This window comes from Mauremys mutica, chromosome 7 (assembly GCF_020497125.1).
Source record: "Mauremys mutica isolate MM-2020 ecotype Southern chromosome 7, ASM2049712v1, whole genome shotgun sequence".
In the NCBI taxonomy this organism is placed as follows: domain Eukaryota; kingdom Metazoa; phylum Chordata; order Testudines; family Geoemydidae; genus Mauremys; species Mauremys mutica.
In genome coordinates, this window is record NC_059078.1 from 23,407,902 (window position 1) to 23,434,124 (window position 26,223).

The following is a 26,223-nucleotide window of genomic DNA, read 5'->3' on the forward strand; positions in this document are numbered from 1 at the left end:
ACTGTGTACATGCTTTAGATGTACAATATGCACACATGCTTAGGTTAAATTCAAATTACTTGGGCCCAGAGTATGGAAGAAGCGGTCTCAATACCATTCACCTCTGCTACATATTGTGAACTAAATAAGACACACCACTGGGAAGAAACAGCCCAGTGGGTGATTAACAATTAGGAGATTATTTTTACAACCCAGTAGCAGCAGCCTACGCACCTGGAACACCATGTGGTTGGCAAATGTGTGCTTGGTGCAACGGATCACATACTCAGTCTCAGATTCTGTAAGAGCCACAGGCTCTGGAGAGGACTTGAAGAGTGGGCCCAGCCCTTGGAACTCTGGGATAGCTGCCAGTTGCTCTAAAACAGAGTTAACAGAAAAACGTTTTTTTTTCAGAACTCGCATGTATCAGGTAGCAGGTCTCATTCAGAGGCTCTAAGAAGCACTTGTTAAGTCATCTGAAAGTGTTTTAGCAAAGAGCTACCAGCAACTAAATACATTAATTAGGACATTAAAATCTAGCACCAAATTCTTTCTTTGGACATGCCAGCCATTCACCTAAGCAGGAGCCAGACACGAGTATGCCCTGAAGGTAGAGCTGGGCCCCAAATATCATACGAGTGAAAGTGCCCAGAACAGAGAGAGATTTCAAAGCTCAATTAACTCCTGCTCATCTCTGTAATAAATCACTGATCCAACACTGTGCACAGGGATAGATTCAGGGTGAGGGTGACCACACTGACAGGAGCAGTGAAGGGCCCCAAACCTGGTCCCAGGCTGTGCATGAGCAGGGGGGACATGAAAGAAAGCGAAACACCACACACATACAGGAATTAGGGGCTTAGATCAGCCAATCTCCTGGGCCTGGTATTGATCGGTTATTGAGTGCACACATTCACCATTCCTGCTGCATTTATAACCTGCAAAATCAGAAGCATTGTTGGCCCTTCAAGTTTGGAATCCCCTCCAGATAAGGAACATAGGAATTGCCATATTGGTTATGTCTAGTGGTGCATCTAGTCCCCATATTCTATCAGTGGCTAGTATCAGAAACGTCAGCAGATAGGCAAGAAACACTGCTGTGGGCACTTGTGAGATAACCTGCCCCCACGAGAAGATCCCCTAACCATTACTTCACTAGTTAGAAGCTGGCTTGAAGCACAACGGTCTATTTCCCTTTCATGAGGGTCAACTCAGATGGTGAAAGGCTACAGGATTTAGGCAGGCCCAACAAATCACATGACCGCTACATCCGCACCTCTTCTGCCTACACAGGGTTAATGAGAGATGGCCAACAATCTGCTTACCTTGGAATATTTCTTGCCTTGTTGCTGCCACTTTCTCTGGCTGTTTGACCACAGTGATAGGAATACTTTCTGCAGGGACAGAGAAATTAATTGAGAAGCTCACTAGCTCACATACATAAAACATCTTGACAGGGACTCCTTCAGAATATGAAGGAAGCCCATTTTTTGTCTTGCTACAAACTCCATTACTCTCACCCCAAGTAATGCATCCTATTGTACTCAAAATCCACACCTTTACTTCCAAAATAGCTTTGGAACAACAGTAGCTTCAGTGAGGATTATGAGCAATTACTATTATAAACAGGAAGATTACAACAGAATCCTAATCTGGGAGCAACTGAATTTACCAGCACGGACTTGACAGAAAATAAACACCCCAAAATTCAAACAAGATGGATCCTAACAATTCATAGCATCACAAAAGCTGGAGATAAAGAAGCCCATGAGGTCCCATCCAGTCCATCTCCTGAGGGGATGTTGAAAGCAATCAGCTTTAATACTGGAGAGGAGTGCCCCCTGTTATTCCATGGGTACCTGTTCTTTGTTCTGTGATGGGAGCAGTTGCCAAAGGAACAGATTTCAGGTCAAAGGGTTTCTCAGAGGGTTCCAGAGTATACTGATGCAGCGCCCTCTCCAGGCCAGGGATGGACACTGTCAAGCCTGAGGAAAGAAGGGAGATCACTGAAGACACAGCAAACATCAACTCTGTGAGCCACTGAGTCAGAGTCCAACTAAAATCTCCATCTCTGCTCTTCTTAATTGGCTAGTGCATAAACAGATAGTTAAGGGTTAATGTCTCTTTTACCTGTAAAGGGTTAAGAAGCTCAGGTAACCTGGCTGACACCTGACCAGAGGACCAATAAGGGGACAAGATACTTTCAAATCTTGGTGGAGGGAAGTCTTTGTTTTGTGCTCTTTGTTTTGGGGGTTGTTCGTTCTTGGGACTGAGAGGGACCAGACATCAATCCAGGCTCTCCAAATCTTTATGAATTGTTGAGATGAGTTCCTGTCTGCATCCTGAAAAACTTGCCCATTCCGGTATTGCCCTGGCCTCTTCTTTTGTCATTCAGTGTTGAACGCATTCTAAGACAATATGCATTTCCTCACCTTTTGGGGGCGAAGCCAGACTTTAAGGCACCTGCTCCCCTACATGGTGTTAACTTCGCTTGTGCCAATCAGAAACGAACACAAACAGGTTTTGGGCCCCATCCCCTATGACACTTCTATGATGTCATAGTGGGTACTTTATGGCCTGCCTGCCATGTGCAGGCAGGGAGAGGAGAAAGAAAAACGAATCCTGTGTATACCCGTGTATCCTGTGTATACCCGTGTATCCTGTGTATACCCGTAACCGAGCCTGATCACCTCGAAGCCTCTCTCTCAGCTCACGTGTTTCAAACAGAGCTTCTACATTTGCCGGTCGTTATGCGTTGGTTTGTATTTGTAAGTATCAGTTATTACTAAATGCTGCATCTTTGTTTATAAATATTGTTAGTAGATATTTTAGTCATTGTGTGTTTTAAGTTTCATTAACTCTATTAGCTAATCATCCACTGCTCCCTTACCCCTTGTAATTATCCCCAATAAAATTTTTAAATTGATTAAGTTTAGTGTGTGTGTGTGTGTCTGCAGTTTGCATCGTGACCCACACTCTCCTTGCATCCCTTACCAATATAGTCTGTTGCCACGTGCAGCCTGGTAAATAACAGGCCTGTGTAGGGATATTAAAGGTTTATATTAGACATGGTTTATATGAAAAATGACTTATTGTTAATTGATGCCTCATAACTAAAGGTTTATGTTAAAAGTAAATTTGTGATTCTAACCTGCAAGCCACCAGCTGTGTCTGTGTGAAGCCTGCTCAAAGAAATACTTTGTATAAAACTTGTTAAACATTAATTAACTCTAAGTAAGCCAAAACAGTAGCTGTTATAGTGTATAAATAGAGACCCCCACCCTCTGTAAGTTTTCATCTCACTTTATCTTTGATTGTTAAAAGACAGGGAGTCTCACATAAATTGGTAACACCCCAAAAAGTAAAGAAACAGTGAAATAAATGTGATTAAGATAGAGAATGTATGTGACTGAATGGTTAGGGAGTTACCAGTCTGAAGAATTCAGTGTTGGCTGAAGAAGGTGTCAAGTGGGATCAACCAGATGACCCACCACACCTCAAAGGAAGGAAAAACAAGCATCTGACAGAATGGAGCCAGCCATCTGCTGATTGATTTAGCAACAGCAGAATGAGGCAACTCCTATGAACTAACATAGGGAAAAATCCCTATAAAACTGGACTCTAAAGACTGAGGACTTTGAGTCTATGGTTCTGCTGCCAGCCTCCAAGAGCATCAGATGCATCTGACACAGACTCGGCTCCATCCTCATGACCAAGATACCTGGCCAGTAACTTGGCATGAGCAACATCTAGGCTGGTAACTATAACATCTATACAGAACCTGAATGAATGATTGTGTGAATGAATATGTGTGTGTGTATAAGGAATAAGTAGTAATGGAAACAAGTAGGAAAACATTGTCTTTTGTTTTGTTATGGTATTTACAATAAATGTGGCATCTTTGCCTTATCCCTCTTAATAAGATCCTGCTGGTTTTTATTATATTGGTACAACACCTGCATTTTCTTTCGCCCCTGCGAGTCCGTGGCAATCTACATGGCGTCACGAACAGGATGCAAGGAAGTTGGGCCATGCCCGTGGCACACTGCAGACCGCGCAGATGATGAAACTGAACAGTTCCAACATTTGCAGTTTCACCTTTTTACTAGCCAAAATTCGACCAATCCAAAAATAGAATGGATCTGTTCCCTTGGCTCGGACAAAACTCTAAAAGGCTATACTGTGCCTTTAACCCTGGCAGATACTCTGAGGATGTTTCCACCGTCCTGTTTAGCATGATATGCAAGGCCCTTGATCTGTGCTCTGTCCTCCACGGGGGCACAATATTCGCAGCTAAACAGGCAGCCTCAGGCTCTCCTAAAGATGATAATGAGGAAAAGACAGAAAAGGTAGAGCCCATCACTACCCCCCTCCCCAAGTCCCTCTCAGAAAATTTTGCCACCCCCATATGAAGCTCCTAAAACTCCTCTGTATCCAGCTCTGCCAATGAATCTAAAACTGTAGCAGAAGCTTTGCCTATTGCGATAACTAACCTTGATGGAGTTAATCTTTCTTGGCTCAGGTCTCTGTACCTTCCTAGGTTGCTCTTCACCCCACCCCTTCCCCCCCTCCGCCTCTCCTCACTTCGGCTCTTTTTGTTTTAAAAATTAAAAGCTATAGTTTTTACAGAAACCTCCAAAAAATAAAGCAATTGAAAATGGAACAAAACAAGAAACAAAAAGAAAACAAGGTAAAAACTTTAAATCCAGTAAATTAATTATTTTAATCCTCCAGGAATGCAACAGCTGGAATTATTCCTAACTTTCTTGAAGATATGGTTGCCAAGCAACAGAAGTGCACTCTCTGCTTCTTATCCTAACCACTAACTAATATTTGTAACATGGGCTTTTCTTATTTCCATATAGCAGAGTTTTAAAATAATGTTAAATATAAAATAATGCAAAATTCCTTGTTACCGAATTAATACAATACATTTGGCAAATACTAATATATTTTTATCAAATTTATGCTACAAGTTTTAAATAAGGTAATAATTTATTTATTCAAATGTTTAACCCTTTTACTTTTTATTTTTGGTTGTGTTATTTTGTATAAATATGAATAGAATTTTGGCACCATTTGTTTTTAATTGTAAGTTTGTCCTGTATGTCGTGTGTGTGTCCTATGTTGTGTGTGTCACATGACTATTTTTTTTTTTAAATTATTTTTATTTTGTTGCAACAAAAGTCAATTTTATACCCTTTTAAAAATATATATATAAGATGTGGTACCACACTATTTTAAAATCATGGTTGGGGTGTAATCATAGTATATTAACACCAATTTTTTGTGCAAAGTTCAAAAAGGTTTCAGTTACAAATATATGTACATATATTTCTGCCTCAACAAATAATGCAATTGCAAACAAAGGAATTCTCTTTTATCAATCACAGTTTTGTTTTTTAAGTTTCTTTTTTTTTAATTTGTTATTCAAAAAAAAAATGTAAGGGGAAACCTCAACATTAAGGTAAAGATAATATTAACAAATGTCAATTTCTTGTTTGGGATTTTTATAAACTTGTTTGCACTTTTAATTATAGTTATAAGAATGTCATAACCAAAATGTTTTAAAATAACAATTTATGCATAAAGCTAACCAAACAATTTCAACAGGTTTCCACCTTTGGCTCCCAAACATAACAAAGCATCATAAAAGTATACCCTCAAATACCCTCAAAGTATTTGCATGTATCTGTATTTAAAATTTATTTTGGTTTAATTTTATAGTTGGTTTGTATTTGTTATACTGCTCTCCCTCACAACATCTTTGCCCACGGAGCCCTTAGGAGAGGGTGGACTACAAACTTGGTTTGCCGCCTACTGGGTGCAGGAGGTCAGCGGAAACCAGTCCCTGTCAGCGCTGAGTCCAGAAGGTTGTCTTGTTTGCTCCACTCAGTTCTCACCTAAATATCCATTACCCTTTCAATTTGTACCAATAGTTTATAATTTTTCTTCATTTAGTATATCTAGTGTAAATTGTTCTTCCCCCTATGTGCAGTGGGCTGCTTCTAGTGTTTGGAATAATTATTCTTCACAATTTAATTCTTATGTGTTTCCAGTTCTTAATGCTTCAGGTCGAAGTGATCATAGCTTTCCTTTAATTGAGAGTTTTAGAGTTCTAGCATCTCATTGTTGGGTTTTTGTTGGTAATAGTTTAACCCCAGCCCCTACTTGGGTTGGTACTTATTCTAATTGTTCTATGTGGAGTTTCTCTTATGCTAATACCTCCCTAACTAAACCCACTCTTAATTTTACCTACACCCCTCCCATTAATTGTTCTTATCGTCTTAATTATAATATTTTTTTTTGGAACCTTCTATACCTCCATAACACATACGTATCTGTTTCATGCCCAGCATATGCATCATGCTGAGGCTGCATGTATCAATCGTGCATCCAGCTTTTATTCTGTAACCAATAATGGGTGGAGCCATACCACAGTTTCTTCCTTAAGACCCGGTCATTTTTGGATTTGTGGTAATGTTGCATTTGCTGTGCTTCCTCCCAACCCCCGGGGTATATGCACCATTGGCACCCTGTATCTACAGGGCGGAGGTATTTATACCTTGCCATCTGGCCACCGACACCATCGTAGTACCCACTCTTTTTGGACTCGTTTGCAAACAGCAGCTTCCTCCCTTGCCTCCTCTATTGTTAGTTTTAACCCTGTTGGTTATATGATGTTACGTGATCAAGTGCTATTTCAATCCCTTGCTATTGAAATGCTTGCTAATACTACGGGCAAGGACCTCTCCCTAATTTGCAGTTAAATTCCCTTGTTCAGTATAGTATTCAAAATAGATTAATGATTCAATATTTGTTACAATCTTCCTCATTTTGTACTAAATTTGCTGAAGTATATCCTGACTTTGCTGATAAATGTTGCGTTTCTTTGCCTTCTATTTCTCCTAATTTGTCCTCAATTGTTAAAGACCTGCAAACGTTGAGCTCTACTGTCAGAGAGTCACGAGAGTCCTTCCAGTTTTGGTCATGGCTCGATTGGCTTGGCCTTGCGCCCAGAAATCCTATTTCCAATCCCTGTTTGTGTCCCTTCTGGTTGGGCTCGCTCTTCTCTGTCTCGGATGTGCCTTCATTAAGCCTACATTCACAAGTTTGTTGCCTCGGCCTACATTGCTTCCACCCCCGAAGCACATCCCCTCGTAGGTGGGAATGAGGAGTCGGACCAGACATCAATCCAGGCTCTCCAAATCTTTATGAATCAGTTTTTCATGTTTCAAACTTGTAAGTAGCACAGGCAAGGCATGTTAGTCTTATGTTTGTTTTCTCAACTTGTAAATGTTTCTTTTTGCTGGAAGGATTTTTACCTCTGTTTGCTGTAACTTTGAACCTGAGGCTAGAGGGGCTTTCCTCTGGGCTATGTGAATCTAAGTACCCTGTAAGCATTCTCCATCCTGATTTTACAGAGATAATTTTTACCTTTTCTTCCTTTAATTAAAAGCTTTATTTTTTAAGAACCTGATTCATTTTTCCTTGTTTTAAGATCCCAGGGGATTGGGTCTGAACTCACCAGGGATTGGTGAGGGGGGATGGTTAATTTCTCCTTGTTTTAAGATCCAAGGGGTTTGGATCTGTGTTCCCCAGGGAAGGTTTTGGAGGGACAGAAAGCGTGCCAGACACTGATTTCTGGCTGGTGGCAGCGTTACCAGATCTAAGCTAGTAATTAAGCTTAGAAGGGTCCATGCAGGTCCCATCTGTACCCTAAAGTTCAGAGTGGGGGAGGAAACCTTGACAGCTAGTGTAGTAGAAAGCATATGTACCCAGTGTTCATGCACTGGACACACTGAATCCAGTATTTCTGAAAATACTGTGAGGACATTTATGCAAATGATTATCATCCCCAGAGCAAACCTGTAAACTGGAAACATCTGGAATGCATTTGACAATTGTAACCACATTCCTCAGGGCCTGAATCTGGGTTTCTGATGCACAGCCATCACTGCACTGCAGCCTGAGAAGTCAGCCACGCTACTGCATACATATGAGCAGATTTGGAAAGGATAGCAGAAATGCATGTGTCCTTCACATCAAGAGGTAACCTACCAAATGTCTTTACCTGCCCTTAGCATTCATGCAATTACAGGCCAATTGACATATTTATGACAGTCTGAAGAATGTTCAAGGAACCAGTCTGTTCCCTAGGGACCTTGGGTAAAAAAAATGCAGCTTTATTCTGAAAAGCCTCCACATTACCATTCAGGATGTAGCCAGCATTGAGAGCTTTCTGCTTCTGCTCCAGAACATTTAGGTAGAACGTGGCTCTGTCTCTCACTTCATTATCATCATCCATCACGCACCTGAAGGCAAGACAAAACCCATCTGTGAACATTGTGAATATATGCAGATGACTGATCTATCTTGGTGGTGGCCTAAAGAAATTGAAAATATGCGTTGTAGAATAGGGTGAGTTGTGGCACTGGTGATCATACTAATTCGGCAATAAATAAATCAATAGTTTGCCTCCTTCTGACAGCCATTCTGGGCAAAAAAACTTCAAAAACAGACTTCAATGAGAAACTGCAGAATTGGAATTAATTTGCAAACTGGACACCATTAAATTAGGCTTGAATAAAGACTGAGAGTGGATGGGTCATTACTCAAAGTAAAAACTATTTCCCCATGCTAATTTTTCCCCCTACAGTTACTCACACCTTCTTGTCAACTGTTGGAAATGGGCCATCCTGATTATCACTACAAAAGTTTTTTTTCTCCTGCCCATCTTAATTGATTATTCTCGTTATAGTTAGTATGGCAATACCCATTTTTTCATGTTCTCTGTGTGTATGTGTGTGTATATATATCTTCCTACTGTATTCTCCACTGCATGTATCCAATGAAGTGGGTTTTAGCCCATGAAACCCCAGATCTGTTCTACTGAATTTGAATGAGGAGTACTTGTGGCAATTTAGAGACTAACAACTTTATTTGAGCATAAGCTTTCATGGGCTAAAACAGCCCACGGACGCTTATGCGCAAATAAATTTGTTAGTCTCTAAGGTGCCACAAGTACTCCTCATTCTTTTTGCTGATACAGACTAACACGGCTACCACTCTGAAACCAGCAATATTAGAATCTGTCATGGGAGGCAGTGTTCTATATACACCTCTACCCCGATAGAACGTGATCCGATATAATACGAATTCGGCTATAACGCCGTAAAGCAGTGCTCTGGAGGCTGCGCACTCCGGTGGATCAAAGTAAGTTCGATATAACGCGGTTTCATCTATAATGCGGTAAGATTTTTTGGCTCCCGAGGACAGCATTATATTGAGGTAGAGGTGTACCCAATAGTGGCTCTAGGACTGTCATAAACATACAGCTAAGGGTAGCATCAAATCCCTTCTTTCCCTGTTAGGGGTTAAGAAGCTCAAATAACCTGGTTGGCACCTGACCAAAAGGACCAATAAGAAAAGAAGATACTTTCAAATCTCGGGGGGAGGTTTTGTTTGTTCTCTTTTGGGACAAAGAGAGAGACCAAGCAGGTAATCCAGTTCCTACTGAAATGATGCATCTAAAATTACAGAAATTGTAAGTAATAGCAAGGAAATGCGTTAGATTATCTTTTATTTTAGCTTGTTAATTTTCCCTATGCTAAGAGGGAGGTTTATTCCTGTTTTGTAACTTTGAAGTTGAGCCTAGAGGAGAATTCTCGGTGTTTTAAATCTTTTTATTACTCTGTAAAATTACCTTCTATCCTGATTTTACAGAGGTGCTTCTTTTACTTTTTTCTTTATTATAAAGTTCTTCTTTTAAGTGTCCTAAAAACCCAAGGGTCTGGTCTGTGCTCACCTTGTTAACCTATTGGTTGGTATATTATTCTCAAGCTTCCCCAGGAAAGGGGGTGAAGGGGCTTGGGGGATATTTTGGGGGAGATAAGGCTCCAAGTGGCCCCTCCCTGAATGTTTGTTTAAATCACTTGGTGGTGGCAGCAATACCGTCCAAGGACAAGGAAAGGAATTTGTGCCTTGGGGAAGTTTTTAACCTAAACTGGTGGAATATAAGATTAGGGGGTCTTTCATGCACGTCCCCACATCTGTACCCCAGAGTTCAGAGTGGGGAGGGAACCCTGACAAGGACTCTGCACCCAAAATATTGTGCAAGTCCAGAGGTCTCATTATATTCTACCAAGTGGGTCAGGAGCTCCAATATGTCAAGAAAATCCCAGGTGTGCCAAACATTTAAAGTTCTTAGGAAGAATCTCTGAAATGTCTGCTGGGACAGAGGGCAGATTATGTAGCTCACCTCTTCAGTAACACTAAGATGCTGGGTAACACATCCTCGTTCTGGGCTCCAAATTTAGCCAGAGCACTTACTGCACCTGTAGCAACAGCAGGAAAACAGGATCAGCTGGCAAAGTTAGCAACTGGAAGTTCCCTCTGTTTTGTGATCTTACTTTAATGCAACAGTTTTAGAGCCAAAAGACAAAACTAACAGCAAAAAATTTTTTTAAAGTTAATCAGAAGCAGGAAGCCTGCCACTCAGACAATACAAATTACTCACGTTAGTTAAGTCCAAAGCAGACTGTGAAGAGTTACAAAGGGATCTCACAAAACTAGGTGAGGGCAACAAAATGGCAGATGAAATTCGATGGTGATAAATGCAAAGTAATGCACATTGGAAATCATAATACCAACTATACATACAAAATTATGGGATCTAAATTAGCTGTTATCACTCAGGAAAGATCTTGGAGTCATCATGGATAGTTCTCTGGAAACATCTGCTCAGTGTGTAGCAGCCGTCAAAAAAGCTAATGTTATTATCTATCCCTTTCCTAATGGCTCATAAGAGAGAAAATATCATAATGCCACTATAAAAATCCATGCTACGTCCACACTTTGAATACTGCGTGCAGTACTGGTCTATACATCTAGAAAAAGATACATTAGAATTGGAAAAAGTATAGAGAAGGGCAACAAAAATGACTCTGAGGAGAGATCAAAAAGACTGTTCAGCTTGTAAAAGAGATGACTGAGGAGGGACATGACAGAGATCTATAAAATCATGAACGGTGTGGAGAAAGTGAATAGGGAAGTGTTATTTACCCCTTCATGTAACACAAGAACCAGTGGTCACCCAGTGAAATTAACATGCAGCAGGTTTAACAAACACAAGGAAGTACTTCGTCACACAATGCACAAACAACCTGTTACCAGGGGATGTTGTATAAGCCAAAAGTATAACAGGGTTAAAAAAAGAATTAGATAAGTTCATGGAGGATAGGTCTATCAATGATTATCCAGGGATGCTCAGGGATGCAATCCCATGCTCTGGGTGTCCCTAAGCCCCTAACTACTAAAAGCTGGGACTGGGATGGATTACTCGATAAACTGCCCTGTTCTATTCACTGAAGCATCTGGCACCAGCCACTGTCGGAAGACAGGATACTGGGCTAGATGGACCAGTGGTCTGACCCACTGCGTCCATTCTTATGTAGGACACAGAGCCAGGCATACTGCAGCAAAGTGCTGGCAAATCTTCCTCCAGCCATCTCAACCAAAACATCAAAACCTGCCCACTGTGTATTCCTCTACATGGAGACCAGCACTCCTGCTAAGGGATGTTGGAGTTTTCTTACTATGGACAAAGGGTTGTTAGGGACTAAGCCGAGTGCCAAATCGTATTTGAACTCATTCTACAGAAGGTAAAAAGTAAGTGGATTAGCCCACTGAGAAACCCTTTACTTGAAGTTCAGTCACAGAAATTTACTCAACCTTGAAGGACGTACATCTTTCTAGGCCTGCACCTTACCTGCACGGACCTCCTCATGCTCCAAGACGACCCTGTTGTAGATGAAGCGAATGTATTTTGAAGGGTTGTTGGTCTTGGGCCCTTCCTGCCCCAGCAGATGGAGGATACGGGTGGCCAGAACCGTGAACTCGCAGTCCTCAATGAACTCACACAGGTGAGACAGGCCAGTCTCTTTACTCTCAGAGTTTTCCTCAATGATGCTGATGATGCAGTCCACGATGGCTCGCTTGTATTCAAAGCCACCCTATGCAGCAAAGGCCAGTGAGAAAATTCAAAGGAGGCCAGAAGTTCTAACTAGGAATGTTAACCAGCCAGGGAGGGATTTAGTTAAGAGAGAGATCCGCAACTGCTGACTTTTAACCTGTGTTTGGGTAGCAACACTGCCCCACTCTGTCAGGTCTGCTCAGCTACCTCCATATGTGTTCTGCACCTCAAAAAAATTGCACTGACAGAACCATACTGGGTCCAGCTCTTATAAACATGACAGGAATTGGAAGCACATCGCAACCCTTAGTTTTTCAATGGGACTTTGGAGTTACTTCTGTGCTTGCTTAGGAACTGCTAATATTCAAGGTCTCTGTGCAGCTCACTCCAAACAGAGAACAATTACAAACACACCAATTAAAAAGCAAGCCTTAAAGAAGGGGCTGCAGCTGAAGGGTTTACATCTCTTTTAAGAAAGCCCCCATTTTGAGCCACTCTGCTGGTAGAAACATTACATAAAACAACCAAATCGGGGGGAAATAATCCTTCTTCCCACACCAGACATCCAAGTATGAATCACAAAAGCAATACATTAGGTATCAAATCAACCACTGCAGGGCCAATCAAATACAATACATTAGAGTGGGAAGATGAAAGATCAGTAGCTCCCCTGGCATACCCTGCAACTGGCTACTAAATACACATAAAATTACCTTCAGATGTTACTTACTCATGTTCATTCGAACAATGGGGGATTAAACAGAGTGATGTCTTATAATTTACGTGCACAATTTTGGGTGCTCTGAATATATTAGGAGCTACATTGGATGAAAGAACCATAAAATTGAGTGGTCTGAACTCTGAAACCATATTTCAAAATTACACCAGCCACCCAGGCAGAATCTGCGAAAATGGAATATTCTATTTTCAAAGTACAAGATAAGAAGTCTTGGTATGATCCAAAATGGGAAGTTTTAATAGGCAGAACATGATGTCAGAACTGACAATGTTAATGCCAGCTGGGTAGCAGGCATATGTGGAGTCCTGAGTGCTATAGGAGATTATTTATAAAGGGTTTCAGAAAATCTCTGATAGTGCCTTTATGAAATTCTGTATCTGAAGGCACACAGAGAATAGCTTCAGGTATGATCCCTCATTGCAACAGCAAGGGGAGCAGAACTAAAATAGTTTTAGGTCACCTGATAATGGATTTTTACACAAGACAAGGCTTCTTAGAATTTAATATCAAAATATGATGGGCAGCAACAGAAGCTGGTTCAATGTTATGCAGACATGTATTGCCAGTGGATCTCCTGTTACGTGCATTTGCTTTGAAAGTTAATAAAGCCCAGCACCAGAATCCCACTCATGCTGCAAATCAGATCATGGAAACACATTGATAAATAGTTTTTGATGTTACTTTGCAGACAATTGTCACATATCAAGCTTGTCATTTCTACTAACCATGCTTACATTGGGATTACAAGCTTTTCACCTGCTACATAGCACTTGCTATAATACAGCACTTAACACTACAGGCCTCATTCTGACTGGGGCCTGTAGGTGCTACTGCAATACAAATAAATGATGATAATACAAAGTAGCTGACCAGTATCTTACCTCTTCCCGGAGCATAGTGAAGAGGAAATTCATGAGGACTGCGTGCTTACGTGGGTACTTCTGACACAAGGCACTGATAGCCTGCACCACCACGACCTGACCGGGTTTAGAAACAGGTCATTTAACAAGGAGAATTCTGCCTTATTTCAATTTGTTTTTTTCTCCCCTCCACATGAATTTTAAGCTGGACTGAGAAGCCCAGGAGACCATAGCTCTCCCTTCATCTACAAGATGGGTAGCATGCACTGGAGAAGCAGCTATAGGGATGAGAGGGGACTCCTCTCTCCATGCACTAGTTAGTCCCTGGAGAAGGCTGGTAATGGGGCCCATTGGAATAGGGATTTCATTACTATGGGTAGTCTCCAGAACAGAGCCTACTAATGGTGGCAAGTTATAGAGACTGTGGGATACTTTGGGGATAGGTCAATACCATTATCCCCTTGCACTCATGTCTCCAGCAGATCTGAAGTCCAGTCTCTGGAAGTGAAAGAGTGGTGTAACCTGACCGAGACTTCAGAAGGCAAGTGTAAACAGAGAAAGACAAAGGCCCAGTACAGTTCTCACCAGGGGACACCTTCCATACCTTGAACTCATCTGAGATTTCCGACATGAAGGAGGAGATCTGCTTCATGAGCCGGTCAATGCTGCTCTCACTGCCAGTTTTCAGCAGTGTGGTGATAGCCAGCGTAGCGATGCTGCGGTTGGAATCCGTCACTAGGTTCTCCAGGTCCAGGTTACAGGCAGTCACAGCAGATGGGTGCTTCATGGCAACCTAGTGAGGAGAAACAACGGAATTCACTGAATACATGGAAAGTGTCTAGCTGACAGAACCAAATGCTATACAGACCCTACACAGCACTCAAGCCTGTCTACCAAACCAAATATAACAGGTTCTAAGAGGTCATCCCAGATAACTTTACCCTCAGGTGAGTTATCAGCTTTGTTCTCCCAAAGAAATATACCCCCTGCTGAAAGACAGACATTGGTAACATGGCCTTTAAATGCTGCGTGCCTATTTTCCTGCCCTCCATTTATAAAGTCTCAGACCCTATCCATTGCCACACAGGAAGCCAGAAGTCCCTGCAGGGCGTCTGAACTTCAGTTCTCCATGGACCTCAGCTCTGCAATGTCTTTGGAGCCAGGCTCAGACCAGCCACTACACAGACGCTGTAGCTCTTCCTTTTGGAATTGAAGGGAGCAAAGTAAAGGCTATGAAAGGCTGCTCCACCCCTTGCACTAGAGCAAAAGTTGCTATGGGGATAGGGTGAGGAGGAGTATAAGGATTTGGTCCCAGTCGCTTAACAAGGAGCTGCTTCATCATAAAAAGAGATTTGGAGGCGTCGAGGGAAATGCAGTACTGCACAACACCTGAGATTCGCTGTCACTAGAGACCACTAGTCAGTGTGATTTTCTGATGTGTTCCTGGATGTTCTTATTTTGCACAGAAAGCAATGAAATAGAAACTCTGGTTTCCTAATTTCTAAATACTTGGGAACCATGTGTAGGACAGGGAGGGAGGAGGGTAAGAGTGATAGAAATCAAATCTTTACATAGCCTGGCCCCCTTTTTCTTCTCTGGACCTGAGGGGATCTGGACCTCACCATCCAGGGGAGGTGAAAGCTATTCAAACTCCTAGAACTGTCTTACCTTGTTGAGGGTGCGGACAGCTGCATATCTAAGAGCTGCTTTCGGGGAGCTGCAGAACAACTGTAACACTGAAACAGCATCAAATGCAGACATTTAGAAATCGATGAACCAGGAGTGCCCCACACCCCACACAAAAGATTCTGATTCACTGTAAGAGCACCAGTGAGCAGGGAATAATTGGAAGCTCTCTGGATTTACTCTCTCAGAATCATAGGGACCCATGGAAGGTTAGTTAGTCCAGTGGTTTTCAACAAGTGGTCCGCAGACACCTGGGGGCCCACAGACAATGCCTAAGGGATCTGCGAAAGGTTGTCGTTACCATAGAGAAGTGGTTTTCAACATGCGGTCCATGAACTATATTTAAGATTTCCAAAGGGGACCACATTTCCATTTGAAATTGAAAACCACTGAGCGAGTCCATCTCCCTCCTTTCCCTAACATCACTAAAAGGTGCTCATCAAGCCATGATTCGGAAATTTCTATCTCCATCCCCTAGTTGATCTTCCCAATGAACCTTTATTTTGACTGCCACTTAAACCCATTTTTTCTTGTTACAATTTAAATCCCATTCTATTCCATGTGTTGTTGGCCAACAGAGAGCATTGTTATTGCAGATGGAGGTCTCTTACACACACCTTCCCCAGAGCTCAAATGCAACACCTCAGTGAGCATCTGAACTCCATGGGGCTGGGAAGCTAGAGCCCCCTGGTTGCTTCAGAATCCAGGTCTCTCTCAGAGCTGCTGGCAGGTCACAAGGCAAAAGGATTTTTGTTGTTGTTGCTAATTAAAATGAGACTGCTTTGTAGACACAGACCCTAGAACAATCCACACTGAATAAAGCAGGGAAATACCTTCTAGCATCAGCAAAGACATATATAGGCAATAATGACATCTGAACAAGCTTGAGTACCGATAAGGGCCTTACATCGCAGGGTAGTCAGCAAATGCAATTGTCATAGGCCCACAATCCCCCAGTTACACCCTTAAATAACACTAGACGTACCAGAAACGGCAGGTGCCAGCTCTTTGGCAGTGCAGCTAGGCAGGTTAACAATGGCAGAAGCAGCTTCATAGACCACCATCTCATGTTTGTTTCTTAAGCAGTTCTCAATGAAATCAAACAAGGGGCTGTCATGGCTAGGAGACAAAGTCAAGAAATTAAAAGGAGCCTTAGGCACTAGGAGGACAGACTGGGCTGGCAGAGAAGGAATGGCACTCAGAGCTACTGGAAGCTGCATTTTATGAAAAAGAAATATGATTGCAATCAGTGTGTGTTCAGTTAAGGCTTTGTGGTTGTCACTATGCTGCACTAATTTGCATTGCAGGGATAGAACTGAGACCCTCCTACCCCAAAAGCATAGACCTCTCCCTGATGAACTAAAGGGGAATTTCCATTAGCTGTTAGACACATAGGGCTCATGACAATCAACAGTACAGTTCTGGTGCTATCCAGCAGAGCGCAATGATACATATACACTATCCACTTAATTACAATAGGATATGGAAAATCAAATGAAAGATTTCAATGAAGTGTGAGAACCGTACACAAGGGGACAGCATAAACATGGAAGCAAAGTGCCACATCACCAAACACCTGGATTAGACTCACACAGATTGTCCAGTTACAAAATAAAGTGACAGGGAATCACCTCCCACTCCCTTTTCTGTGCTATGTTTTAACTATTAATAAAAGGAAAGGGGCTGCATCATGTTGCATGTTATTTCTTAAAGGTTTAAACAAAACCAGGTAACAGGACAAGCCTGTAAGAGGAGATTCCTCAGATCCTACTTTGTAAGTCTTCCAATGTGGCAAAACAACTTACTCACCTTCCAGCCTCTTCCTCCAGCAATTTGCTGGCCACTCGGATCATCATGCAGTAGGCAAAGGGCGACTTCAGGCCATGACGCATGAACTTGCTGAGCATCTTGTTGACTGCCAGACGGTCATTCTTACGCACATGGTAGAGTAAGCCGAGGGCATGATACTGCGCAGATTAGCAAAGGAGAAAAGAAAGAGATTCACAAACCACATGCTAGGTTATTTATGCATTTACTCATCTATGGCCCAGAGATGTACAACTGAGCTTGGAGAATACCAAAACCCCTGCTCTGCTCTTTGATCTGCTGCATACGCCTGAGGGTTTCTTACCTGCACCATGATATTGTCACTGGAAGCTGCCTCCTGCGCTTCGTTCACCCAGCGTTTTACGACGTCAAAGCTGGTCTTCAGCAAGTGCTGTGGGCACAGAATAACTCATAAGAAAAGAGCCCATCAAGGTCCAGGATAAACTAATGTGAATCACAAAAACAGCAACAACCCCCATCTTCTCCAACTTGGGTTCTGGAGAGAATGATATAGACCTATCTCATAGGGGTGTTGTGAGCACTATTCATCAACACGGAGGACAAAGGGAGAATCTGGATTTATATTCCAGTAATTCCCTGAGGCCCCAATCAGGATTGAAGCCTCACTGTGCTGGGTAACCAACACCCCTCCCCCACCAAACACACACACATAAAGCCTCAGTCCCTGCCCAGAAGAGCTTGCCATCTAATTCCAACATTGTCTCAGTTAAGCAATTTCAAATCTACTTTTACAGACACACAAATCACCAGACCAGAAGGGATTTCTGCTTTCCCCTGGCTCCAGTCTCACAGCTCTCATTAATGAGAGGAAGAATTATACACACCACAATGGAGGAGAGGCCCTGTGTCTGATGTCATGACACCTCCACAAAGCACCATGTAAGCTTCCTGCCAGAGTGACCACAAATAGGAGATTTCCTGGCAGCCAGGCTGTTCCCACACAAATGCTATTGCTCATCGGGTTCTGATCCAAGTCCAGTTTTAAATCCAAGACCAAATTCTGCAGACTGACGTTCAGGGTAAATGCTGTCCATAGATGTGAGCATTACAAAGGAACATGGGTCAAAAAGCTAGTCCTGTAAGCTTAAGTAGGTCCTGTAAGCTTCCTCCTCCTATCATGGCTATTTCCCAAATGGACCAATGCAGGCCCACAGAGGATGTGACTCAGTGTTGTCAAGTGTGTCCTAGTCAATCATACTTCATATTTAAAGAAAAATTTCTCTCTACTGAAAAGACGGCTCATATTTTAACATGTGAAAATACTGGAGAACGTGCTGCTCAGCTCCCACCACAGATATTTGTTTCCTGGTTTAACTGGCCCTCACACAAGTCCCTGCAGGTGCATACGTACCAATGATGACACCAGGGCAGAGCTGGACACACTGGGCACCTTGTCCACAATCGCCTGCTTCATGTAGCGCTCAATGGCCTGCAGCATGGTACTCTGCAGAGAGGGAAAATGAGAACCAACTCCTTTGAGGAGTTACAAAGAAAGCTGACAAGACTGCAAGGGGGATGGGGGGAGCAAAGCCAGATATGGGATGCAAGGGCAGGGTTGGGAGGAGCAGGCAGACAGGACCAATTGCCTGAGCAGCAGGTGGCACTTACATCAGTGATTTGGCAGAGTGCTCTCACAGCAGGGCCTCGGTAATTGTCATCCTTCCCAGTCATGTCTTTGGTTAAACTGTAAAAACATGAAGGAAGTTTTTTAGTATTGCGTATTTTACCCACTAGTGCTATAAAAAGCACACAAACAGTGTTGCACATACCAACACGTGGGCACTGGATTTCACAGCCAAAATCCACAATAGGAGGGTAAGAGGATACGACAATGCTGCCTTCAGCCTAGTCCTACTCCAATAGGGAAAGTTTGGTCACAAGAGGAATGACAGGAGCCCTTATGCCATTCAGTTCACCTCAAGAGACCAAAACACCAATGCAGCTACTTAGAGTTAAAGGACAGAGTAATGTCTGGATTCCTTCCCTGAACATCCTGCCCTTGCCCAAGGCAACGGACTGTGTTTGATGCAAAACTACATGTGGGGAAGGGGACTGACAGTCCCTATACGTGGGGGCTGATTTCTAAATGCTGCATGGGTCCAAGTAGTGGGGTATGTTAAGCAGCACCCAATGAGGTTAGAACAACAGAAGTCACATGGCCAAATCCCTGCCTACCTATTTGGCAATGTATCCCCCAGAGAACGCTTCAAGACCCGGAGAAACGTTGAAGTGCTCAGACAGAAAAGCCAGAGTTAAAAAATAGCCCTTTACAAAAGAAGGTGGTCAGATACCATGGTATGGGCACAGCATGGGAACCCAGAGAGACAAACCAAACACACAAAGGCCTGGCATATGGTATTTGCTGCACCATCAGTTCACATATATTGTTGGGATTTCAGTGCCTATATTTCAATGGCCCCCTGTAAACAAGAGCATTTCCTCAGCTTCATACCTCCCTGCAGGGATCACAGCTATCTCTAGATGGCCGGAGAAGACTTGCTGGAAGGAACATGCAAATAGTGGTGAAAGGAAGGGGGCACCCCAGCAAGGACTCACCTACTGGTCACAATGATGACATCCTCAGAGATGGAGGACATCTCTTTGATGGTCAGGTAACACATCCTGCGAAGAGTCGGCTGGCAGGGAAAACAGGCAACACAAGCATTAGCTGGCAGCACACCAACCCTGGCAGAGTGGGCAGAGTTGCCAACTCTCATGATTTTATTGAAAATCTGATATTTGTCATTTTCCTTTAAACCCCAGCTCCTGGAGCCAAGTGACTACGTGAGAATCTCAGCTTTCATTTAAAAAAAAATAAAATAAAAGGAAGGGTGAAAACCTGCCCCCACTGAAGTCAATGGAAATTTTGACATTGACATCAATGGGGGCAGGATTTCACCCTGTGCTTTGTGGTGCTCATGGTTACAGAGAAAAGCTTGAAAGTGTGAACTGAGGGAACTCTCAAGGCTCAGACACCAGAAGGCCAACAAGAAGAACCAGAATTTTTTTTTTTTAAACTCATCAGATTTTTAAGCCCATTTTAAGCCATAATGAGCAACTCCGCTCCTCATTATACCCTGTAGAGAGGCACCAACAGAGTGTTTGCTGCTGGACTGCTCGGAACTGCAGCACCATGTGTCTAGTTGGCTACTGGTGTGGTGCTAGTTCTTTGCCTCCTTCAGGTACTGCTATGGGCAGGGAGGAAGGTCACTATCATGGGGCACACAGCAAGGCAGCCCATCATCTATTACATATTTGTACAGTGCTTAGAACAACGGGGCCCAAGCTGGTCGCAACTTTTAAGGACTCCCACATTATAAATGTTAAATAATAAAGGCACTTAAGACGGAAGAGCCCAGATGGATGGTGAAGACTGATGAGTGTGTCTTATCAGATGGTTTGGTTATGCAGACAGCACACATTTGGAAGAGCTGGGAATGAAGGGATGGTGATGAAAGCCATTTGCACATGGTGACTCTCTGAATACTTTATGTGATAGCACTAGCCATTAAAAAGTTCAGTTGCTTTTTATTTTTGAATGGGAAGGTTCCCAGCCAGGAAATGGAGTCACCCTTTCCCTTCAATATATTTGTCTGTAGGTTGTATTAGCATTAGCTAAAATGCTATCTACCTTGATATGCAGCTTCAGAACCTTTGTGCAGGTTCTCGCCCTCTGTAGGAATCTCCCAAAGAAGCGTTTCTCTACACACAGACTTTGTGGAAATCAAAGCACACTATAGAACTTTTAATGTGCAGTAGCAGGATCCACAGGGCAGTGAGTGTGTGGCAAGCTAGTGAGCTCTAGATTCACGCCCCCTTTTTCCGCATACAAAGTCTTCATGTAGACAAGCCCCAAAGAGCAACGGGAAAAATGAGGCACTACTAAGATGTCAGTAACTAGAAACAGATGCACCTCATAATAATCATGTGCATGTGGGGGGCATGGATCAAGTGATTCTACCCAGGGGAGAGCAGCTTGTCACATAAAGAGATAGCTCAAGGCTGAATGTGAGGCTCTCACCAGCATCACATGCTGCTAGACAGATGTATGCACAAAATGCATAAGTATAGGACTTACATCATTGGACTGGAACAGCTTGGTCATGGCAAAGAAGGATTCTGTAGCTTCCATCACACCTAGATGCTCCCCCTAGAATGGGCAAAACAGGGACAGAAATTCTTATTTACAAAAAAGCAGTTTTTGTACAGGTTAAAGGTTCCAGGACAACAGACTATTCATCCAAAGAACAGGTACAGCTTGGGTCATGACAAGGTGAGTTCCCCCCAGTTTGCCTCAACACTGGCAGGGAAGAATCACCTTCAATGCCCATCGATAGGGCCCTACCAAATTCACAGCCGTGAAGAATGCGCCGTGGACCATGAAATCTGGTCTTTTGTGTGCTTTTACCCTATAATATACAGATTTCATGGGGGAAACCAGCATTTCTCAAACTGGGGTCCCAACCCAAAAAAGGATTGGGGGGGGTCACACAGTTATTGTGGGGAGTCGCGGTATTGCCACCCTTCCTTTTCCGCTGCCTTCAGAGCTGGATGGCTGGAGAGCAGTGGCTGCTGGCCAGGCGCTCAGCTCTGAAGGCGGTGCCCCACCAGTAGCAGCACAGCATTACCATACCATGCCATCCTTATGTGCTGCTGCCTTCAGAGTTGGGTCAGGACCCCCACAGTTACAACGCCGTGAACTTTCAGATTTAAATATCTGAAATCATGACATGTACGATTTAAAAAAATCTTATGACCCTGAAATTGGCCAAAATGGACCGTGAATTTGGTAGGGCCCTAACCATTGACACTAGAAATTGGCCTGCGTGGCCCCCTGATGTGGCGCTGAAAGTGGTTTAACTGCTGGCGTAGGTGGAAGAAAACCTTACTCAGCACTGTTCCAGAAGCATGACAACAACTGTCAGCGACAAGCCAATGTCCTGAAGGATGAGAGAGGAGTTCAGACTACATAGCCCATTCAATACTCCATCTCAGCTGAGATGGCTAATAAGGGGCCAGTTCGGTCCAGATTTTTAAAATTGGTTAGGTACCTAAAGATGCACATAAGACACTGAGTGGGATTTACAAAATCCCACTAGGCACCTACCTGCTTCTTTAGGTGCCTAAATACCTTTATAAGTCTGGCTCTTAGTAACCACTGCTATGTGAATACCTGACCACTAGGAATTGGATTTAGAACCAAAGTGGTCAGCAAACAGCTGTAAGATAACTTCCAGTTGCTACCAATCTGTGCATTTTGTTTTTTAAATTGCCCATTCTATCACTCCAGAACTCTTTGGGCCTGGAGAAAGTGGTAACTTACTGGAACAGCTTTTTAAGTAACATTTCATAAGGCACTAGCTAAAATTAGAAGTCCAGACTAGTTTACAAAAGAAAAAACATTTAAAAATCTAAAGAACTCCTAGCTCATGTTCTCTCCATTACCTGGTTTATGAGGTACAGAATCTTGGTGAGGATGTGAGCACATTTCCGAGGGTTTATTGGTGTCTCATTAAACACCCGAGCCTAGAAACAAACAAAAGCATGAAGAAGAGCCCAGAAGACCGTCTCTGTGGTTTATCTAACACATTGTGTGAACTGAGCCACTGATGCAAGTTACAGACTGGATATTTTAGGATTCTCTCAATGACTTCAGATCAGACTTGCTCAGTTTGAGACAAAAGAGATACCCACACCTTCCCAACAACCTTCTCTACTAACTCACCATGGGATCTGAAAGCCAAACTGTGATAAAGGTTCTATAGGCCATATTTCAATCTCAGCTACACTCATGCAACCCCACTGTAAGAGGAACAATTCTGGTGACGATGCACAAACCAGAATAGAATCCAGCTCCCTCTCTCAGAGCAGAGCTGTTTCTGCAGGGCTAACAAGAGCAAACAGTACTAAAAATGTTATTTCTGTCACTGAAGTGAACAGATATAACTCTGAATTTCAAGGAGCAGGTCTGTGGACCAAAAAAAAAAAAAAAAAGCCTTTTTTTAAAAAATAGTAATTTTTCAGAGCAGAACCACCCTTTAAAGGCAAAGATTGTCCAACAGCCAACCACATCTTATTTTTCAATGTCCCTGTCCTACTAGAATTTTAGGGCACCCAAGGTAGATTTCCCCCTAGTAAGAAGAGTTGGGAAAAACTGGGAATATCTGTTCTTACTACAGACAAAAATACATCCATTTACTCACATTTATAGTTTACTAACTCTTTTCATTGTTATACAAACAGGATCTAATTGTGCCCCCTCCAAAAAAAAATCAATGGGAACTTCCCCTTTGCTGTTTATTTAAATGCTAGCAGGACTAGGACCAAAGTGTAGTTAATTTCTAAAGATCTCTAACTTCCTACCCCAGAGAGGAGACTATACCACTGAGGATGTCCATAAAAGACACAGGATTTTTACAATTTACCTCTTGCAACACTGCACTCTTCTCCAGGTGCTGGAATGGATTGGAACCTCCACCTGTAAAATAAGATAATTAACAACGGTGATCCCAGGAATTGTGCTGTGTGAAAAGACACTAGAAAGCCTCCCTTTTGATCATCCCTTTTACACCTACATCTTAAAAAGCTTAAACATGACTCACTTTTCACTTTTCCAAAAACATCAAGTGATTGTTGATGTTTTTCTTGGCATTACTAATTAGTCAACCTTATCCCCGCCTCATTGAGGGCATCCAATAGATTCTCCCCGCCTTGCAGCAATTATCCATCAGTTAAGGAAAACTGTACCAGATTTTCTTCAGAGCTAATCAATGTTACTCCTAGATGGGCCAGAGGAGGTTGCTGAATATAAAGAGCTCCCACTTTCAGTTTCCAGGTCTGAGAGCACTGCCGCTCTGGGAGCAAATGATCAGGCCCAGAAATTAAACCCAGTGTAGCAACTGCCATAGAAAACACTAAAAACAAGACTGTGTGAATCTGGACTACTTTATACTTTGCATTATAAAACAATCAGAAAATTAATCAGTAAACTATATTTTTGGATATACAGCTAATTAGAAAAAAACAAGACAGTGGACTGGAGAGCCTGGAAAAGGTTTATTTAATCATTCCGTTTAGTAGACTGCATGCTACTTTCTGATGAAAAACAGGAAAAAATGGGCCCGGAATGATCAGAAGGCAAGAACTACAATTATGATTAGTATCTAGTCCTCATTAAGTGTTTACTAGTGAGCTGCAACCTTTCATAAGCTGATAGCTCTTGATAAGCAAATTTAATTAGTGCCTAACCTCAGCGTGGCCCATAGGCTATATACAGCCCATGGAACTCCACATTGCAGCCTATGGCCGGGTCATGTTTAATACAGAAATGCTGCCTGGAAAGAGCAGAGCTCCTGACATGCAATGATCTGGACTTGAAACATCACATGCTGGGCTCAGTAGTCTTTGTAAGAATCATCCCTAAAGACAAGGTTAGGTTCCTGTGGTGTTTGCCTGCAGCAGGGGCTCCAAAATGCTCAAAGTAACATAAAATGTATTAGTATAGGGATGATTGTTACAAAGACTGCTGGTGCCAGTTTGTGATGCTTCAAGTTCAGATCATAATGGAGCATTGCATTCTGCTGATGCTTATGCAAGTAAGATGCAGCCATTAGGCTCCAAATAAGTTACAAAGACAGTACCTGGCTGGGCACAGCTTGGACACTTACATGTTGGAGTGGGAAAAGAAGAATGAGAAGTGAGTAGGTTAGCATAAAATCCGTGTGTGCACATATGCACACGTTCCAAAGAGGGATTTGAAAAAGCATTCCTAGTAATTTTATTGGCAACTACATACAACTAACTCTGCATCCTGACAGCCACTCTGAGCTCCATTTGTGATTCTGAAATCTGCCATTAACAGCAACAATCCCCATCAATTACTTCACCCTTCTCTAGCACCTTTCATCTAAGCATCCCAAAGCACTTTACATATTTTGATCTAAACAATTATCTCTATTTTATAGATGGCGAAAACTGAGGCACAGAGAAGTTAAGGGCTACACTTTCAAACATGGCCTCTTTGGGTCTGATTTTCAGATGTGCCCTCAATTGACTTCAATTTGTGTTGGGAGTGCTCAGAACCGTTACATGTCTGAAGTTGGGCCCCCAAAAGTCACTTGACCCAGACCACATAAGAAGGCTGCTTTATAAGCTTGCAATTGGAATATCAGAATATCAGCCATATATTTTTAAAAGCTATCCACACATATGCCAGCTGGGCCGGTGACTGATTTGGGGGACAAAGAGCCAGGAGACAGGGCAGGGAGAGAAGAGGAGGCAGAGCATGAGGGGACGGGGTAGCTAGGGTTTCTCTAGGTGTCATTTCAGGTGCATCCTCCTTAATCACCTGCCCCTCACTGTGCAGCTGGCTCTGGGACATCACTGAGGTGCAATGGGTAAATAAGGACTTTATAAATCAGTGGGGCGCGAGGTGAGGTGAGCAGCCCAGAAAATAAAGGACCCCACAACGTCAAGTGCCTGGGTCTGCACAGTTCGCATGGGCACCCAGAGCCCCGGGGAGTGTTGTGGGCAGAGTTAAGGAGAACGCCTGGAAAGGTCACTCGCCGGGGGCACCTCACAAGCCGAGCCCGGGGCAAGGGGCTGAACGGACACTGACAGGCAGCGCCCACCCTTGGAGCCGCGAGGGGGAGGCGGGGGGGGTCCCACGGCGGCACATTCCCCCGGGACGGGCCCGTCAGTCACACACTCACCGGCCTCCTCATCCTTCTTATCGAACTTCTTCAGCATCCTGCCCCGGGCTGGGGGCGCGCGGGGCCTGGGGGCGCGGGGCGGGGGGGGGGGTGTCTAGCCCAGCACCTCCACTTCCGGCTGCGGCGCCGCTTCCTGCCAGCCTGTCACTGGGACAGCTCAGCCCGACAGCGCCGCGCACGCGCATTCGGGCCTGGAGGCCGGTCGGGCTGACGTGGCTGCCTGGCCCGACAAGGGGAGGAGGCGTTGGCGCTGTTCGGGGGCGGGGCAGTGACTGGGGGGGGCCCAGAGCCTGGGGGCGGGGCAGAGCCTGGGGGGGGGGGCAGAGCCTGGGGACAGTGATTGGGGGGCGGGGCAGTGACTCAGGGGGGGGGCCCAGAGCCTGGGGGCAGTGATTGGAGCGGGGCAGTGACTGGGGAGGGCCCAGA

At 43.5% G+C, this 26,223-nt stretch overlaps 1 protein-coding gene across 1 annotated transcript in view; it reads right to left on the bottom strand.

The window, feature by feature from the left end:
* COPG1 (COPI coat complex subunit gamma 1) overlaps positions 1-25,941 on the bottom strand; it is a 34,605-nt gene extending 8,664 nt beyond the window's left edge. Inside the window, exons 1-19 of the mRNA XM_045024469.1 lie at positions 25,798-25,941; positions 23,512-23,564; positions 22,532-22,612; positions 21,165-21,236; positions 19,643-19,722; positions 18,695-18,770; positions 18,438-18,530; positions 17,370-17,456; positions 17,048-17,205; positions 16,224-16,357; positions 15,221-15,288; positions 14,157-14,345; positions 13,574-13,669; positions 11,750-11,993; positions 10,241-10,316; positions 8,191-8,294; positions 1,839-1,964; positions 1,305-1,373; positions 214-356 (exon numbers count right to left, since the gene is read on the bottom strand). Of these exons, the coding sequence (XP_044880404.1) occupies positions 214-356; positions 1,305-1,373; positions 1,839-1,964; positions 8,191-8,294; positions 10,241-10,316; positions 11,750-11,993; positions 13,574-13,669; positions 14,157-14,345; positions 15,221-15,288; positions 16,224-16,357; positions 17,048-17,205; positions 17,370-17,456; positions 18,438-18,530; positions 18,695-18,770; positions 19,643-19,722; positions 21,165-21,236; positions 22,532-22,612; positions 23,512-23,564; positions 25,798-25,834 (1,986 nt within the window). The 5' untranslated portion in view covers positions 25,835-25,941. The remainder of the gene's footprint in view (positions 1-213; positions 357-1,304; positions 1,374-1,838; positions 1,965-8,190; positions 8,295-10,240; positions 10,317-11,749; positions 11,994-13,573; positions 13,670-14,156; positions 14,346-15,220; positions 15,289-16,223; positions 16,358-17,047; positions 17,206-17,369; positions 17,457-18,437; positions 18,531-18,694; positions 18,771-19,642; positions 19,723-21,164; positions 21,237-22,531; positions 22,613-23,511; positions 23,565-25,797) is intronic.
* Between the last annotated feature and the right edge of the window lie 282 nt (positions 25,942-26,223).